At 37.6% G+C, this 18,184-nt stretch overlaps 2 protein-coding genes across 2 annotated transcripts; both read left to right on the top strand.

Annotated features, from left to right (window-relative positions):
• The first annotated feature begins 6 nt into the window (after positions 1 to 6).
• On the top strand, positions 7 to 1,097 carry LOC103466000 (gastrula zinc finger protein XlCGF57.1-like). Its single transcript, XM_017304188.1, has 2 exons — positions 7 to 180; positions 256 to 1,097. Exons 1-2 carry the CDS (start codon positions 45 to 47, stop codon positions 735 to 737), a joined length of 618 nt encoding a protein of 205 aa, XP_017159677.1. The 5' UTR covers positions 7 to 44; the 3' UTR covers positions 738 to 1,097.
• A 3,578-nt stretch (positions 1,098 to 4,675) lies between these two features.
• Positions 4,676 to 16,973, top strand: smu1b (SMU1 DNA replication regulator and spliceosomal factor b). Its single transcript, XM_008411253.2, has 12 exons — positions 4,676 to 4,805; positions 6,512 to 6,722; positions 7,556 to 7,708; positions 7,804 to 7,920; positions 9,225 to 9,347; positions 9,776 to 9,895; positions 10,155 to 10,271; positions 10,407 to 10,534; positions 12,327 to 12,453; positions 13,507 to 13,668; positions 15,087 to 15,239; positions 15,428 to 16,973. Exons 1-12 carry the CDS (start codon positions 4,780 to 4,782, stop codon positions 15,524 to 15,526), a joined length of 1,536 nt encoding a protein of 511 aa, XP_008409475.1. The 5' UTR covers positions 4,676 to 4,779; the 3' UTR covers positions 15,527 to 16,973.
• The last annotated feature ends 1,211 nt before the right edge of the window (positions 16,974 to 18,184 follow it).

Genomic DNA, 18,184 nt, shown 5'->3' with positions numbered 1-18,184 from the left:
CATGTGGAAAAAGTTTTGTTTATAAAAGCAGTTTAACTGTTCATATGAAAATTCACACAGGTGAGAGGCCTTTCTTATGTGGGACATGTGGGAAACGTTTTACCCTAAAATGCCATTTAACTGATCATATGAGAATTCACTCAGGTGAGAAGTCTTTCTTATGTGGGACATGTGGGAAAGGTTTTGCCCTACAAGGCCATTTAACTGCTCATATGAAAAGTCACACAGGTGAGAAGTCTTTCTCATGTGGGAAAGGTTTTACCCTACAAGGCCATTTAACTCATCATATGAGAATTCACTCAGGTGAGAGGCCTTTCTTATGTGGGACATGTGGGAAACGTTTTAAAAAAAAAGGCCATTTAACTGATCATATGAGAATTCACTCAGGTGAGAAGTCTTTCTTGTGTGGGACATGTGGGAAAGGTTTTACCCTACAAGGCCATTTAACTGCTCATATGAAAAGTCACACAGGTGAGAAGTCTTTCTCATGTGGGACATGTGGGAAACGTTTTGTTCATAAAAGCAGTTTAACTGTTCATATGAAAATTCACACAGGTGAGAGGCCTTTCTTATGTGGCACATGTGGGAAAAGTTTTGTTCAGAAAATCAGTTTAACTGATCATATGAAAATTCACACAGGTGAGAGTCCCTTCTCATGTGGGACATGTGGAAAAGGTTTTTCTCGAAAATACCTTTTAGCTGTTCACGGGAGAACTCACACAGGTGAGACGGCATAATTTGAACCTCTAGTTCTACAATTTTTAGTAACTTGCTGTTTGGCAGTGGAGTAATTACACATTTTAAAATGTAGCAGAGAAGTAAAGCATTTCAAATAAGTTTTGCTAAAATAGCAGGGGGTGGGAGGTAAATCACCTTTTTGTGACAATGTTGTCTTTCCATGGACTTTTTTAAGTGAGCTACCTGAGTGCCTTTAAAAATATACTGCTCAAAAAAATAAAGGGAACACTTAAACAACACAATATAACTCCAAGTAAATCAAACCGTTGCGACAACGGGAACCTGACGAGGGTCCCCGTTGTCAATCAGTGTTGCTTCCTAAGTGGACAGTTTGATTTCACAGAAGTTTGATTTACTTGGAGTTATATTGTGTTGTTTAAGTGTTCCCTTTATTTTTTTGAGCAGTGTATATTTACATTATGTGTGTTTTTTTAAAACTTGCTTTCTTTTCCAAGTGTAGTGAAATATTAATTGAATTTCTTACCAGACCAATTGGCTGAATGCTGTCAGCTTTCAGACTTGTGGAGCTGTTGGAGCCATTTTGTGTTGTAGTTGGAATATTTCAAACTTTAAAGGGTGAAACTTTGTGCTTTGACTTACTTACAATAAAAGAACTCAGAGGTTCCTTTTTTTTAACTATGTTAAATTCTTTTTATGAAAAGATAATGTGGAACAGCCTTGAGATGTTTTTGTATTGGTCGTTGTTGGATCTGGTCCGAACCGGTTGTCTGTAGGTGGAGGCCAGAACTGCGGGAACTGTCCACATGGTGAAGATTGTATAAAAAGTTTGCTTGTACTTATTGGTGTCACTCTCAATTTCTGAGGTTCTTCAAAATTCAATTATACTCTTTGAATAAATGTGCATTCTCTTTCAATTTTGTCTTTCTTTTGAAGATGAAAATGTCTATAACTGTGTATATCCTTTTTTTCTACTTATGCTTTGCTTTGATCAATGGTTTTGCTTAGCAGATCCATGTTAGATGTTAATTTAGACACTGGTATGTTGTGAATGATTGAGTATATTTTTTAAAATTCAAATATAGATTCAAAATATGTAATTTTTTCATTTTCTTTCAAGAGTTCTTGATTCAGCAGAAAAATATTGCTGACTACTTGATGGCAACAGCACAGACATAAAGTTCACTAAATCTTAATGAACCTTTTGTTTAAGGTTTCTATTTTATTTTTAATATTATAAAATCAAATTATGATATGGATTAAATTTCAAATTCAAAAGTGACAAGACAATAACAGTTATTGTTAGATAATAAAGATTGTTTACTAAAATGTTGCTCTTCTTTTTTCAGTTCAGTCGTAGAGTTTGACCTACTTAATACGGCTATCTGTTTCCTGAGTCTTCTTTTTAATCTTTATAAATGAATTTCTTCCTACAAACGGTTTTTGAGTGATGAGTTTCTGTTGAATGATTCACCTCCAGCAGCAACAACCACACATCAGGTCTCCACCTGCAGGCCTGACGGAGAAGCAGCTTCATGCTGCCACTTGCTGACAAGAACCTGACACCACAGCTACATTGTTTCAGCTAAAACTGACGTAGAAACCAGTGACTCGGCCGTTTTTCTACAAATTTAATAAAGGTCTTGTGAATATTTTACATTCTGGTTTGTGGCTCATTTTTGTGTCTTCTCTGAAATATATAAGTAGGGTAGAGAAACGTGTCTTTGAAGCGATGGTTGTTTCTGACTCTCAACACCTTTTACTGTTTAACTATAAACTGAACCCAAATCTAAAAATACAAGTTGATGTGCCCATATAATAACTTTGAGCGCTGCTGTACCAACTAAAAAGGCCTAATTATACTCAATAACTTAGAATATATGTTCTTTTGTCAATTTAAAAGCACATTTTGATAACTAACATTAATAAAGTATTGAGCCTTTTTTCCCCATAAGCCCATATTTCTGAAATAAAATGTTTTTTAACCATTACTGTTTAACTGTATTCAGGAAAACGTCATAATTAACTGAAAGAAAAAGCTTGAAAACATCAGTTTGTGTGTAATTATTCTATATATTGAGTGACTGAAATAAATGCAAACAACTTAAATGAAGAAATGAACTGTCACTTATAATTACCAAGCAGTGGCCAGTGATTTTTACTCAAACAGCTCTTTATTAATTTCAACAAGAACAGCAAAAAGACATGTGCAGTGTTTTTTCTGTCTCATCTGTTCGAACTAGACTCATCACTACAAGAAGAAGACATTTGTTTACTGAAAGGAAATGGAAAGGGGAACAGGCATTTCAATAAGTATGGTTAATATTTTAAGGAAGCCTGAATCATAAATCTAGCACTGAATTAAATGGTTCCCCCCTCATAACTTTGGCAAATAAAGAGCAAATGTTTTCAAACTTAGCAGAGGATTTGTTGTTGATGGAGAGAGGAATAAACACAGTTAAAGACTTGCTGGTGATTTGTTCCAATGAAATGGAGGGGGAACAGATTATTTCAAGCAACCGCAATAGATAAAATATGTTGTTCCCCTCTCATAACTTTGGCTAATAAGAAGCAAATGTTACCAAAATCACATGATTTGTTGTTGCTTTTGAGAGGAACATACACAGTTAAAGACTTGCTGGTAATTTGTTCCAATGAAATGGACGGGGAACAGATTATTTCAAGCAACTGAAATAGATAAAATATGTTGTTCCCCTCTCATAACTTTGGCAAATAAGAAGCAAATGTTACCAAAATCAACATGATTTGTTGTTGCTTTTGACAGTTAAAGACTTGCTAAGTTAATTTGTTCCCATATTATAGAGGGGGAACAGATTATTTCAGGCACCTAAAATATATGGTTGCGTCCTAATAACTGGCTTATAAGGAGCAAATGTTACCAAAATTACAGGATTTTTGTTGATGATGAGAGGAATAAGCACAGTTGCAGAGTTTGTGAAAAAATAATTAACTAGGCATGTCATGTCTTCTATCCAGTAATCTGTCATGTATTTTACATTTGAAGGGGATTTTCCAGAAATTCTGTCTCATCTTTTCAGGAAGTTAAATTTTCGTTCCCTGTTATCAGCCAGTTTCCCTCCTCTTATATTAGCAATGAAAAATTATAAACACACACAATGTGTTGGAAAACTGTGTTTGGTGACTTGTTTTTTTTTGTCAGGCTTTAGTGACAAAACTAGGAACAATAACAACACAAAACGGTGTAAGAAGACCTCCACACAAGACCTCGTTTATTTATGTATTTTACAATTTCGTTAGCAGCCGACTAAACTGAAAGTTACGACCCTGACATGATTATATGAGTTGTTTTACCGTGAAAACGATTAAAGGATAACATTACAGCTAATGGACAAGATTTGAACCTTTGTTGGAACTTTCCCCATTAGATTCAGCTTCAAATAACTTAACTCCTTGTTCCTAATTCCTGATATTATCACGATTTTCAGTGGTTGTCGATTAACTGAGCAAAACAAACATTAGAATAAATACTCTCGATGAAGTGGTGGATGATGAATAATCACTTAACTGAGACTTAAAACGCACGGCGTAATGAGACAAAAAACAAACAAACAAAAAAAACGTAACCCCTCTGAGAGCATGCCCTTTCATTGAGGACAGGTGCATCCAGCTCTGCATGGTGACGTACAGGGCAGGGATGGGGGTTTTCCATTAGAGCGATTAGAGCCGGAAAAATAACGTTCCTGCTGCCGCACGCTTTAAGCCACGAGGACATGTCTGAGGTGCTGCTGCTGCTGCTGCAGCAGCCGCATCCCGCTTCTCCCCGCGCTCAACGTGCTCGGAAACATCTGTAGAAAACCTCTTTTGCGTCACAGTGAGGGAGGCGCAACTCTGACACTCTCTGTGTGCGTGCCGGGGGCAGTCCCACGTTTGGGGGCCGCCGCTCCCCTCTCGCGACGAGCATATACGAAAAGCTAGAGACGGCACGTGGGGTGGGTGGTCTCCGACCCGCCGTCTTCACGTGGCTCCGGCGAGAGGCGCTCCGAGCCAAGCCTCCACAGCGTCAGTCCGTTGCGGCAGCAGCAGGAGACAACATCCCAAAACATGGCTGTGGAGCTGGAGCCCACTGAGTAAGTGCACGCCTGATTCTCAATGCATGAACAATTAGAGCAAATAATATCACGAGAGAATACACAGGAAAGGTTATAATACGTTTTTGTATTTCGTGTGTTCACTTGAAGTAATATTTAAAGCCAGTTAGAAAAAACGAACGAACGAGCTCTTGATATTTTCTTTTCATACTGCATAGTTCTGTTTGTGTGAACAACAACGCTGAAGAACTGGGACGTTTTTGCTCACATGTTTGCACAAAGTCATTAGATCTTTAAGTCTCGCAGATATTGGGAGAGAATTGGTTATTTTGTCAGCCTGCATCCATGAACCACATGTGCCTGTTGATCTTATAATTGCTCCTCCCCATGTAGATTTTCCCTCCCTTTCAAGGGAGGTAATTTGCGCTTGTTAATTTGTATGTATGATGGCAATACTGTACATTGCTTTTATTTTATTTTATTTTTTTACAGATGATATACACTGCTCAAAAAAATAAAGGGAACACTTTAACATTTAAGTGAACACTAAAGTGTTCCCTTTATTTTTTTGAGCAGTATATTATGTGTACTCACGAAAAGTTTTAGAGGTGTAGTAGTTGATGTTGCACTATAAAAATCTTCACATGCCTTGAACATTTTCCCCACATTTTCCCATATTAGATGCACAAACTTCAGTACATTTTATTGGGTTTTATGCCCATGGGCCAACACAAAGTAGAAAAAAAGTGTGAGGACGAAGGACAATTATACATTATTTTAAGTTTTTATGTTTTTACTCTTAAGAAATATAAAAAGTTTGGCATATATCTATGCAATACTTTTTCTGAGTTTTTTGGGGTATGTCTACCAGCTTTGCTTGAGCATGGAGATTAAAACCTTTTTTCATTCTTTGTAGACTAGCTTACGCTCAATATGATTGGATAGAAAGTATCCATAAACTTTAAAATGCAAGTCTTGCCACAAATTATTAATTAGGATAATTAATAATTTGTCTGGGCCATTCTAACATCTCAGTATGCTTTGCTCGAAACTTTCCTGTATCGCTGGTTGAATGTAAGTGTTGTTTTCCTGCTGAAATTTCCAGTGTTTGTAGCATATGGCAGAAAAACATCCCCACGCTGCCACAATCATGATTAACTGTGGGCTGGTGTGTTGAATTTTTGGCGCAGTGTTATTATTATTATTATTTTTTATTATCACACAGTCTTTCAGCTTTGCTCTCTTCTGACCTTTTCTGCGCCCTCCATATGGCTCATTACAACATGCAAACACCTTTATTTCAAGAATGGCTCATTATACAGACCAGATTTGTGTTTCGCATGAACCGAGTAGACATGGAGCACACGCCACACTTTTTGGTTCATACAAAAGACATGAAAACAATATATCCATTTCCTTCACTATTGTGTACTTCTTTGTGTTTACCTATCACTAAACCTCCAAAAATATGCATTGCAATATAAGAAAATACTAAAAAAAGTGAGACAGGTATTTATACTTATGCTCTACTGCCTGCAGGTGCATGTTTCTGGGCAAAAGTGATGAAGTAGATTCTTGAACAGCAGATGGCGTTAAATAGGACACAAAATCCACATGTTTGGATTTTGTGTCACTTGTATCAAATGAATTTCAGATATGATTATAGTCTGTGGTGTTGTGTGAAAAAATCAATAAAACAAAGTGTTTAAAGTGCTTAGAGATTCGTCTTTTCTCCGTGTCTGCAGTGTGATCCGTCTGATCATGCAGTACCTCAAGGAGAATAACCTCTACCGCACGCTGATGACCTTACAGGAGGAAACCACGGTTTCTCTCAACACCGTGCAAAGCATCGAGAGCTTTATAGAGGATATAAACAGGGGCCACTGGGACTCTGTTCTGCTGGCCATTGAGTCTCTCAAGTTGCCTGACAACACACTGATTGACCTCTATGAACAGGTGAGTTGTAGTGTGCTCATCAGATAACCTGTGAGTGTATTGCAATACCTTGAAAAATACTCATGTGTCTTGAACATTTTCCCACTTTGCCACATTTTAGCCACAAGCGTCAATGTATTCTCTAATTGGATTTTATGCGACATACCGACACTAAGTAGTGCAGAATTATGAATTAGAAGGGGAAAAATGCATGACTTTAAACATTTATCACAAAACAAAAACGTGAAAAGAACGCCAAATAATTGGTTTTCATTACCCTTCATTTTGATACTCATAATTAAAACCCAAGCTAGCCAGTTGCAGTGTGTAATTTACCCTATGTATAGTTGCAACTGTTAAATTTGACCTCAGAGGTTTTGATAGTAAGCATGGCTAGGTGTTCAATGAAATTGTGGGGAATTTCAGATCAGTGTTAAGTTATATATATATATATATATATATATATAAACTTCTAAAGTTTGAAGATGCTAGAGAGAAATGTTTACTCCACCATAGAATGAAACGGCATGACTCCAAACAAAAATTCAGTCTCTGCATTTGGAAAGCATGTCAGGACATTTCCCTAAACACTCAACACTTTAATTGTTTTGGAACGTGGTTCTACAAAGCATTGACTAAGAGCTTCACCTGTGAAAAAATATTAAAAATGATGAATAATTTTCATTCCACCTTACATTCTTGCACTACTTTGTGTTGGTATACAGCATAAAATACAAAAAAAAAAAAATGTTTGTGATTGTAATGTGACACGACATGAAAACCTTCATGGGGCAGTAATTCTTTTTCAAGACACAGTAAAAAGCGTCTCCGATTACCAGCGGCCTTCTCAACAGGTTGTAATGGAGCTCATTGAAATGAGGGAGGTGGGTGCTGCCCGTTCGCTCCTCAGACAAACTGACCCAATGATCCTGCTGAATCAGACCGAGCCAGAGAGGTACGCCCATCTGGAGAAACTGCTGACGTGTCCTTACTTTGACCCTCGAGAGGTTAGAAAATAAATATAGTGTTCTACCTTCAAGCGAAAACTATTTGCATGAGGATGTGACGTCCAAGCTGAAACCCCCTTTCTCTGTCACTGCAGGCGTACCCAAAGGGCAGCAGTAAGGAGAAGCAGCGCAGAGCCATAGCTGAGGCTTTAGCGAGAGAGGTCAGTGTGGTGCCTCCTTCTCGCCTCATTGGACTCCTGGAACAAGTCAGCGTGAGTTCAGAGATCAATATTCTTCTTAGTACTCACTCTAATTACATGCCAGGGGAATGTGCGTTATTGATGTGCACTTCCCCTCGCTTTTGTCCTTTTTTTATTTTATTTTGTCCTACTATTACAGGACTTGTGTGCGCCTCTGCACATGCTATTAAAGACCTCTGTCATCTTCTGCCTTGGATGTCATCTAGGCTCGAATGTTTAGAGAGATGACTTTTGGACTCCAGCTGGGGCTACATAGGGACAAATAATAGAAAGCGGTTACTCTCCGGGGTTTATCCACAAGAGGGTTTTCTATTGGATGATAAAGGAACACTGTCTCTAGGAAGCCGCACAGGAAAGGTCTCTTCTTGGAAATGTTTGCAGAGAAAATGTCTCAAGAATTTTTGTAGGTAGACAAACCGCTAAGGTTCACAAAAACAAGACAGAAGATGTACAAATAGTTTCACTTGGCACAGCTGATCAGAACTTTTCCTTGTGAAAAAAGGGTTCTTTGTCTTTGGATCAAAACTTTTAATTAAACTTGTCCAAGGAAGGAGATGTTTTCATGCACAAAGTCTACTTCAAAGTACTTTAAAATACTTAACAAATGAAAATTACTGTAATTTAATCAATATTCTGGAAATATAATACAATAGTTGTACGGAAGAGATAGGAATTGTGCCTTATATAACAAAATTATATGAGCTACAAAGTAGTAGTGGCTCATTTAAACTGTCTAAATTTCTCAGCTAAAAGGAAAAAAAATCACAGACATAACAGTAGATCTGTTATGCAGACTTAAGAGAAGCTCAAGGTCTAGCTCTGAATGATAACTATGGTATTCTTTTTTTTTTGGTAGCATTGGAGATGTGAAATCTGTCTGTCCTGAAGAGAAAATCAAAAAAGGTTATAAATGTCAAATTTCCCTGGAAATTACTTGCTTTCATTGATTTTTGCCCCGGAATGCTACATTAAAATTTCAAGAATACCTTTTTGGTACTGAATTGAAGGACTGGGTCATGAATGTAAAGTGTAATTTTGGGAGATGCTCGACTTTAATTGCATCTGAATGGATCCAGAAGTATGCAAGCAGTCTCTTTTCATCATTAGCTGAAGTAGACTATATTATGTGAATAACATTGGCCTGAACATTGGCCAATAATTCATATGAATGTGTCCTACCAAATCAAATTGAATGATAATTTTTTTCTCATGTGTAGTGGTGTGAACTGCAACGGACTGAGCACACAGCCATGAGGGATTCCAGTGCCCTATATGGTATTACAGCTTTAAGTTTTGTGTTGTTTTCCCTGTTGCAGTATATGAAGCGACAGATAAATCCAGGTTATCTTTCCCCTGAAATGACAATCGACACATTGACAAACAAGGAGCAGCAAGCGGAGAAAGAAAGCTTTCCATCTCAGCTGTACCGACACATAAAGGTAAATCAACAAAAATCACCACATTTCTGTATTGATCCATAGGAAACCGCTCGGACAATAAATGTATGAAGTTGTGCTTTCTGGTCAATTTGTGGTCAATGTGAGCTTGTTTTATAAGTGAATTCATCCACTGGACGTTCTGACACAAAACTAATTGCCTTTTTTGCCTCAGGACAACTCTTCCAGTCAGCTTTGTGTTCTCAGTGCTAGCTCCTAAGAGCTGCAGGCACCACTCATTATTGCTTTCCAGTGACAAAAGTGATAAGAATGGTCAGCCCACGCTGCTGCAGAGCACTGGAGATTTTTTTTTTTCTCCCTGAGGATGACTGATATTAAATTTTGTTTTTGTCCTGTGTTTATATACGCTCCAAACTGTTGTGGTAGAAGAGGCATCTTATGTAATTTTCATGTGTGATTTAAATATGCAGTTTGGACGACGTTCACACGTGGAATGCGCCCGGTTCTCACCTAATGGGAAATATTTAATCACCGGATCAGTGGATGGGTTTATTGTGTTCTGGAACTTCAACAGTGGAAAAATTTGTAAGGTAAATGTTTTTTTCCACACTTTTAGACATATTCCCTTTTAATTTTGTTACATGAATAGTAATAAAGTTGTTTTGCATTTCTTTAAATAATGTTTACGCATTACCCAACTTCTTACAATAAAAAAAAAAAAAATCAAGATTATAATTTCAAAACCATTCTTGTGATTAGCAGTATGCTTTGGGTTTGTGTTTTTAATGTTCCTTTGTTATTTATGGGTCTGTCTGTGCTGTGTATTTGTGTGTAAATGGCGTCCTGCAGGATCTCAAGTATCAGGCCCAAGAAAGCTTCATGATGATGGACGATGCTGTGCTGTGCATGTGCTTCAGTCAAGATGTAGATCTACTGGCCACAGGAGCTCAGAATGGCAAAATTAAGGTTAGTTTGGTCAAACAGTGTAAGAATCCAACTGATTTCTTCTTGTTTGAGTCTCAGCTTTGGTATGTTTATTTGAATAGAAAATGTGCATGTTTCTAAAACATTGAAATATGTCATTGTGTATTGATGAGAAAGGTGTGGAAGATCCAGAGTGGCCTGTGTGTGCGAAGGTTCGAGCACGCTCACAGCAAAGGCGTGACTTGTCTGAGCTTTTCAAAGAACAGCGACCACATCCTCAGTGCCTCATTTGACCAAACCATAAGGTGGGATTTCACAGCATCCACAGTGAGCCCAAAGCCATACCACATATCTATATTGACTTGACGAGTTAAACAGTTCAATTAAAATCTATGGATGAATATGTGGAAAGCATTACATGCCATTGCTAAGTATGGTGGAGTACCCATGTTGCTGTGGGGGAAATTTTTAGAGTATATGTCATCATGGAATTGTTAAAATACAAAAAGAAAACACCTGGTGGAAACCATACAGCCAAATCATCACATAAAGGCCCCAAAATCAATCTTCTGTCATGGTCATCTCTGTCCTACATCCTGTACAACACTTGCCAGTTGGTGAATTTAAAAGAGGATTAAGAAGAAATCAGGACTGAATGATTTAGTCAGATGATCAAGATCCATCTCTCCCAGTAAACTCCAACGCTGAGAAAAGAACAGGAGCTACTACATTGGTAAAAAGAGGTATTATCAAGTAATAACTGAAAGGGCGACACTAATTGTTTGACAAATAATTTTCTAAAAAACTATTTCAGGATAATTTCCCTGCTGAATAGTTGTAGCACATTGAGAATTAAATTTTTTAAATTTATTTTTTACCACTGCATTCAAATTTTCATTTAGTTTGAGATGTTTAAGACATATTTTCCAGTTGTTATTTTATTAATTTTTATGTTGCAGGCTTGTGCGTTATATACATAACACTTGAAGTATAACATCTCATGGCAGAAAAATGTGTCTAAATTTGAAAACAAATTATGGTAAATGTAGATGTATTTAAAAAGATAACACTGAAATGGAGCAGATAAGCATTGTTCCTTGAAATTATCATTACAACAGCCTTAATTCTGAAATTGACTTCTTAAAGTAACCAAACACGAGGTAGGAGCTTTGTTCAGTTTCTGGAGTCTTGTGCAGAAGCAGGTTTGTCTGCAGTGGGAGGAAAGCGAGAGATCTTATTGACCTGAAAGATGATTCATAAAGGTTTGGAAGATGCACATACAGGCATCGGCTCATGAAGGACGGCAGGAAGATGGGTGCTTTTTCTATTTTTTTATCGCAGTGTTTACTTTTACAGCCCACTGTAAATTCATAAGAAACACAAGAGTGGGTGGGCAACAAGTTAGGAAAAAAAATGCCTGAAAAATATTCAAGATGTTAGTAATCTTCAGTTGTGGTACTGCGGTTTAATGTATGACTCTTTTCTGAAGTAACAGGCTGGTTGCATATTAATGACATGAATATACATATGCTTGCATTTCAAACTTCTGCAAATACGAATCCAAACTAAAGTAACTATACATTTTACACAGAAAACAACTTTCAAAGTACAGAATTAGCATCTGTAATTCACCTATTTTAATCCACTTGCACAAGCAAATATGCAAAGTTGCAGTGCCTTCAAAGTATTCTGCTTGCTCCAGACTTCCCCTCTGCACGCAAACATTTTGAGGGGTTGAATGTTATTTCTGACTCCTGGGAGGGGGGTGTGGGCTGAGCCTCGAGTTGGAGGCACATGTGCTGTGTGGGTGCAGCTGAGGTACCATGCGCTCAGGCACAAAGCTGCAACGTGTCTCTCCACCTCACGGATCCTCAAGTCGAGAAAATTCCTCACAAGGAGCAAGTCTTCCTTTCCAGGAGACAAAGTGAATCAGTAAGCGTGAGGTGTTTTGTCGTGGTTTAGCTCATCTGCACCCATTCACTCAGCAGGAGCCAAAAATAACTCAGTGGCTACACATTTTGTCTGCTTTCAAGAATAATACGCTCCTCCAGTTAAACAAAGGCTTAACAGTCATTCGCTTTTCGACATCATTTTCAGAATCCATGAGCTGAGGTCAGGCAAGACGCTGAGGGAGTTGAAAGGACATTCATCGTTTGTAAACGACGCGTGCTTCGCTCAGGACGGTTTTCACATCATCAGCGCCTCAGCCGATGGCACTGTTAAGGTATGATTTACATAAACAGTCTGGGTCCACACTCAGTTGTGCCATATTAGATGTAATTTATGGCTCCTGTCAAAAGTTATACAATCATCCGGGGCATAGATCTAATATTTTTGGAGCTTTTAAGGATGATTTGGTACAGAAAGGAATGATTGTACGTCACACAACTTCAGAACTTTTTAAACCCAAGAGTTGGATGCACAAATTTGAATTTATTGTAGATATTTATGAATACATCCTTAAATATACTTATACAACCTAATTGATATTTGGTCTGGACTGATAGCACATTGTCCACACACTTATTTAGATTCCTGGTAAAATTCTGCTTGGCAGAGTTGGGATAGTCCACAGATTTCCTCAGGTCATTCTGAATAAAAGTTTTCTGGACAGATTAGGTAAACATGGATGTATTTTAACCACAGCAATAAATAATTTAAGCAGAATAAACTTAAACCTCCATGCAACTGTGAAGCATGAAGTTGTTAGAAGGTGATGGGGTTTGTTTTCCTGCCAGCCCTGCAGTGATTAAGTAACTAAGAACTTCTTCCAAATTCTTCAGCTTCCCATCAAATTAAAAGTAGAAAATTTTAATTAACTCTGTGTTCCAACTGGGCAACTATGTCATACACTTGATTGGAATAAAATGGTTCTGGAATGGGTAAAGCTGGATAATTAAGCTGTTGAAATGACTCCAAGCTCAACCCCAGTGAATAGCTGTAAGAAAACCAATTAACTTGACTTAAATGTACCTTTCCTAAAAAGAAAAGTGGTTAAATATTCAGGCAGAATTATGACCAAACTTTGTTGATGGGTACAGAAAGTGTGTGGCTTCTCTGCAACTTGCTAAGGGACATTTTATGTGTGTGTATATATCTGAGCCTGTATGCACAATTATGACCCCTGTTTGGATTAGAGAAAACCATCAAGTAATTCACACAGTTCTTGTTTTAAAAATTTCACTCAAGTGTGTTTGGTTCAAATGTGTTTATGCCAAAAACGAGTTCCTGTAAACTTCTGACTAGAATTGTTAAGCTGGAAAATATTTCTTCCCAGATTTGGAGCACAAAATCCTGCGAATGCATTCACACGTTCAAATCCCAGTCAATGACGTCAGAAGTCCCAGTCAACAATGTGATTCCTCTTCCCCAAAAGCCTGAGGAGTTTGTGGTGTGTAACCACTCCAGCATGGTGGTCATCATGAACATGCACGGTCAGGTGAGAGCATCGTTTGACTTGGTTTGAAACAGTCTGATTTTTACGCTTCTTCATGGAAATTATTAGTGATTTTTTTTTTTCTAGTTTTTTTTTTTAAAACTAAATGGCTCTAAAAGCAATAATTAAATCTTGCCTTTTTTTTTTTTTACAAAGACTAATGACATATTCTGCTAATCGTTTCTAATACTAGTGTCAGCATAAATAAATGAACATACAGCAGATAATTTTTCGCATTCTGTATTTCGACGTTTAGACAAAACATGATTCTCATAATACACAAAAACTTGTGATAATCATTTATATGGCAACATGTCTCAACGTGCAAATCAAGCTGAATAGGGCAACTCCCAGCAAATGTTTTTTCTCAAAAGATGTAGAAAACATTCCCTTCTATTTAAACCATATGGAAGACATCAAGATGTCTTACTGAATGAACACAGGTAGTTATGCTCAAAGAGGAAACTGTGTCTGCTAAATTGCTGGGGTGATTAAAACACAAGTTGCCAATATGACGTGTAGAGGCAGTTTTATTATGGCTGGCCTGCATTGAATTTTGAGAGTTTAATTATTGTTATCTGGTCATGATGCCGTCCTTGTGACAGAAAGTGCCTAATTAACTAAACTACAGCTTAAAATCGATGCAAGGAACACAGATATGTAGACAAATGTAGAGCTCCAGCATCTCATATTTTCTGGGTTTCAGCAAATACTTTATAATATCAGCATCGATATTACTTAATGTTCAAGACCTTTTCCCAAGAGTTCTCAGTACAAACACGGGTGAGACAGAGATAACTAAATACAACATTTATACAGTGAAAAAGCAACTAAAAATGTAACTATTCTTGAAAATAAGTTTCTTTTTCCATACGTTAAATCAGTTTTCGAAGTTTTCAAACTTTTCCACAGTCCGCCAGTCTTTAGGAATACAGCAGTAACGTGTATCACAGCCCTTCTGTCTGATCTATTAAAGAAAATAAAAGTTTGAAAAGTGAATTAAAATCTAATTACTGTCTAAAGTTTTTTTTTTTTTTTTTGACTATTAAAGTACTGAAGCTTTCAACAAACTTGTTTACTAAAAACTTAACGGGAAAAATAATAAAAATAGTTATTGAAGATATTTATTACATTTGTCCAACCTCCCAGGTGTCTGCAGGATCTTCTTTTGACATGTTTAGGTTTTTAATTACTTCTACTGGGAAAGCAGAACAACAAACAAACTTCAAAAAGTTTAAACTTTTTAGTGAACCTGTTCTAAACAGGAAAGTATGATTCTATTCTGTAACTCTATGTTTATCCCTTAATGTGACAGATGAGTTAACATTTAAAACAGTTTATAATATTTCACTCATTTAGTCCTACCAATTTACAGCGTGGCTACTACGGAAAAGCTCATTTCCTTCCTTCTTCCTCCTCAGACAGTGAAGACTTTCTGTTCAGAGCAGCCAGAGAGAGCAGGCTTTGTGTGCTGCGCCGTGTCACCCCACGGGGAGTGGATCTACTGTGTGGGGGAGGACAGCGTGCTGTACTGTTTTAACTACACGACAGGGAGGCTGGAGAAAACGCTGACTGTAAGCCCCTCTGCTCATACCCAACTATTATCTTTGAGAAAAACCATTAGTGGGCCTCGACTCCCTATTTTGCTGCCTCATTGTCGTGCTAGCATCTTTCAGCAAGTGCAGTTAGGAAAGCTGGATGTCTGTAGGAGGTTGGGGGGGAATGAGAATGTGTATTGATCTGCATTCCTCTGCACCCACAGGTTCACCACAAAGATGTAATTGGCATCGCTCACCACCCACATGAGAACCTGATTGCCACATACAGCGAGGATGGCCTGTTAAGGCTGTGGAAACCTTAAGCTGTCACCTGCATCCTGCTGTGGAGGAGCTAGGCAGTTGTTTGTGAAGTTCAAAAGCACTCAGATCAACTCAAAGGGATAGTTCAGAATTTTTTTTTTTATGTTATGTGAATTTCTTGAAAAATTCTACACCAATATCTCATCTGCAGTTCAACATCTTCATACAGTATGCATAATTTATTGTAAGTCTAGATTCATCCTAAAGGATGAAGCTAACGGTAATTAAGAGTGAAACCAAAGTGGACTCTGTCCTTCTTCCCAATGTATTGGGTTTACTGGATGCTCACTTGACCTTCAAAATCAGAAGATAGAAAATAGAATTGGAAAAGCAACGCTTGAGTACAAACAGAAGATCTCACTTTAACATGAACTGCAGGTGTGTCTGGTGCACATTTAGTTAAACTTTCTTCATTTAGTGAAGTTACTCATAGTGGGTAGTGTAGCCAGAAATGTTACTCAAGTAAGTGTAGCGATGCTTCATAATATTACTCAAGTAAAAGTAAAAAGGACAGTGTAGTAAAATTATTCCCCCCGCCCCCCCAAAAAATTACTCAAGTAATTGTAACTGGGTAGATGTAACTATAGCAACTATCATCTCTGCTTTTAAGAAAGCCTCACTTGAAAAATCCTGAACCATCCTAGTAAGAGTAGTATGGTGTTTGTTTTAAACTTTTTTATATTGATACAAGTCTTATTAAAATGAATTTTACATTTTTAAAGCAAGACATTCAGGATACAGTGTTAAAGAATCAACCATATATTTCTTATTTACCTTAATATTTAAGGTCAAGCCAGGTCTTTAACTGTTTTTAGTTATTAATATTTCAAAAAAGATTAAACCTACCATTTGACAGCAGCGTGAACTTTGTCAACTCTGCCTAGGACCTCCATGATGCTCCCTGTGAGTCCAACTTCACTAGTGCCACTTGAATCCAACACTCTCATCTCTTCTGTCTCTAACAGACATGAAAATGCATGATGGTGAACTGTTGTGAGATTATTTACAATAGAAACTGCCTAATGTTTGGGCATAAACAATATCAGGTATTTGATGCTTTCCTGGCTTTGGTTTGTAAAGATGCTTCCCCTCCCACCCTAATTTGCTCTGTGATTTATCTGCATGCTACCTCAGTTCACCGCCTTGCAGTGGATCTATAATAATTTAGAGATATGCATGCTTAAAAACGGCAGAACTCACCCGGGTTCCAGTCCGTATCCTGTCTGCAATTGCAGCATCATTTTGTTGTACGTTCCTGTGCATGCATGCATGTACATGCCCGCAGGTAACAGACTGTCCACTGTTTATTATGTGTGATATTATTTGTTACTGTAGTGTGAAGTCATTGCACTCTATTTTTTGTATATTTGCTATATTGTGAATATCATACAGTCTGACACAGGAAGAAAAAAAAAAGGAGTATAAATAAATTAACACATTCAAAATTGATGCATTTAAAGTCCATTTTTGTAAACTCAAATTGGTGTCAAGTTGGTTCTGTAATTAGAGGTCAGTTGCTTTTCTCAACAGAATGGGCAGAATTTGGAAAAGAGCACAAATCCAGAGGGGACCAAATAATTGATTGAGTTTGTGTGACAAAAAACATGTAGCTGGTAATATGGGGTGCTAAGATACAGTTAATTAAAATAGCTGGCGATATAATCACATTTACTTCACTACACATTACGATTTACAAAACGGTTGCACAATCACAACAGTGAATACCACTGGCTATGGTTTAAAACGTTTTAGTTGACAGGCTATTATCGATAGCAACAGCTTGCCATACAGGAGAATCAGGGCGCGAGCGTGAGATTTAACACAGCCTTTAAACACACACACCATGAATAGTTGATTCACAAAGATGTGCTCACATTAATCTCACTGCGTGCTCAGGTGGGGGCACAAATGTAACATCATAGAAAGGCAATTTTTTGAGCAAAACAGTGGGAAAAGTGAGGGTGTAAAAACACCCACATCCCCCAAGGAACCACTGCTCTCAGAGCTGGCCAGAGGAACAAGCAAACAAAGCCACTTCTTTAGGCATCCATGTCAGAAGGGGGAGCCAGCGCGCACTTGAAGCCTCACACAAATTATACTTTTTATTGAATTACCTTGGATTTAAATTAAAATTCCCAACAAATGCTTATTTCTGTCAAAAACCTTTGTGTGTTTTTGGGTAACCTTTGTTGGCGACAACAAGAAGTGGGCTGGTTCCCAGCATCAAGATGCTACAAAGTTTCTTCACCTCCATGAAAGTTCCCTGTCATTCATTTTCTAATTTGTCCTTTTAATGAGATGACTGTCAGGAGTGTAGACTAGTAAACAGTGCACTTCCCTTCCCCCACCTGTTGCTAGCTTGATGAAAGGAGCCCATCACACTTTTCCTCAACAAAGAAGAAAGATTTCTTGATGGTAAAAATGTATTGTGGAAACCCGAGGAGCAGAATCCATCACTCTTGTCCAAGATAACTCATGTACAGCAATATTTTAGTAGCAAAAAGTTGCTTTTATATCTCAACTAAAATTAATTTGATGTTATACATTTTAATGTTTGCGTTAATATCGCGATACTTTGAAATTCAAACTCAAAAGTTGTACATTGAAAATCTCACACCAGCTTGTGACCATTGTGAACTTTTGCCCAGCACTACAGTGTG

Source organism: Poecilia reticulata, linkage group LG1 (assembly GCF_000633615.1).
Source record: "Poecilia reticulata strain Guanapo linkage group LG1, Guppy_female_1.0+MT, whole genome shotgun sequence".
Classification (NCBI taxonomy): domain Eukaryota; kingdom Metazoa; phylum Chordata; class Actinopteri; order Cyprinodontiformes; family Poeciliidae; genus Poecilia; species Poecilia reticulata.
Note: the sequence above shows the minus strand (reverse complement) of the source record. Positions and strands in the feature narration are given on the sequence as shown.

Coding starts and splice junctions, on each gene's coding strand:
- LOC103466000 (XM_017304188.1), top strand. CDS start 45: ATGAAAATTCACACAGGTGAGAGGCCTTTCTTATGTGGGACATGTGGG. Junction 181..255: donor ATGTGGGACATGTGGGAAAG/GTTTTGCCCTAC, acceptor CATGTGGGAAAG/GTTTTACCCTACAAGGCCAT.
- smu1b (XM_008411253.2), top strand. CDS start 4,780: ATGGCTGTGGAGCTGGAGCCCACTGA. Junction 9,896..10,154: donor ACAGTGGAAAAATTTGTAAG/GTAAATGTTTTT, acceptor GGCGTCCTGCAG/GATCTCAAGTATCAGGCCCA. Junction 12,454..13,506: donor CAGCCGATGGCACTGTTAAG/GTATGATTTACA, acceptor ATTTCTTCCCAG/ATTTGGAGCACAAAATCCTG.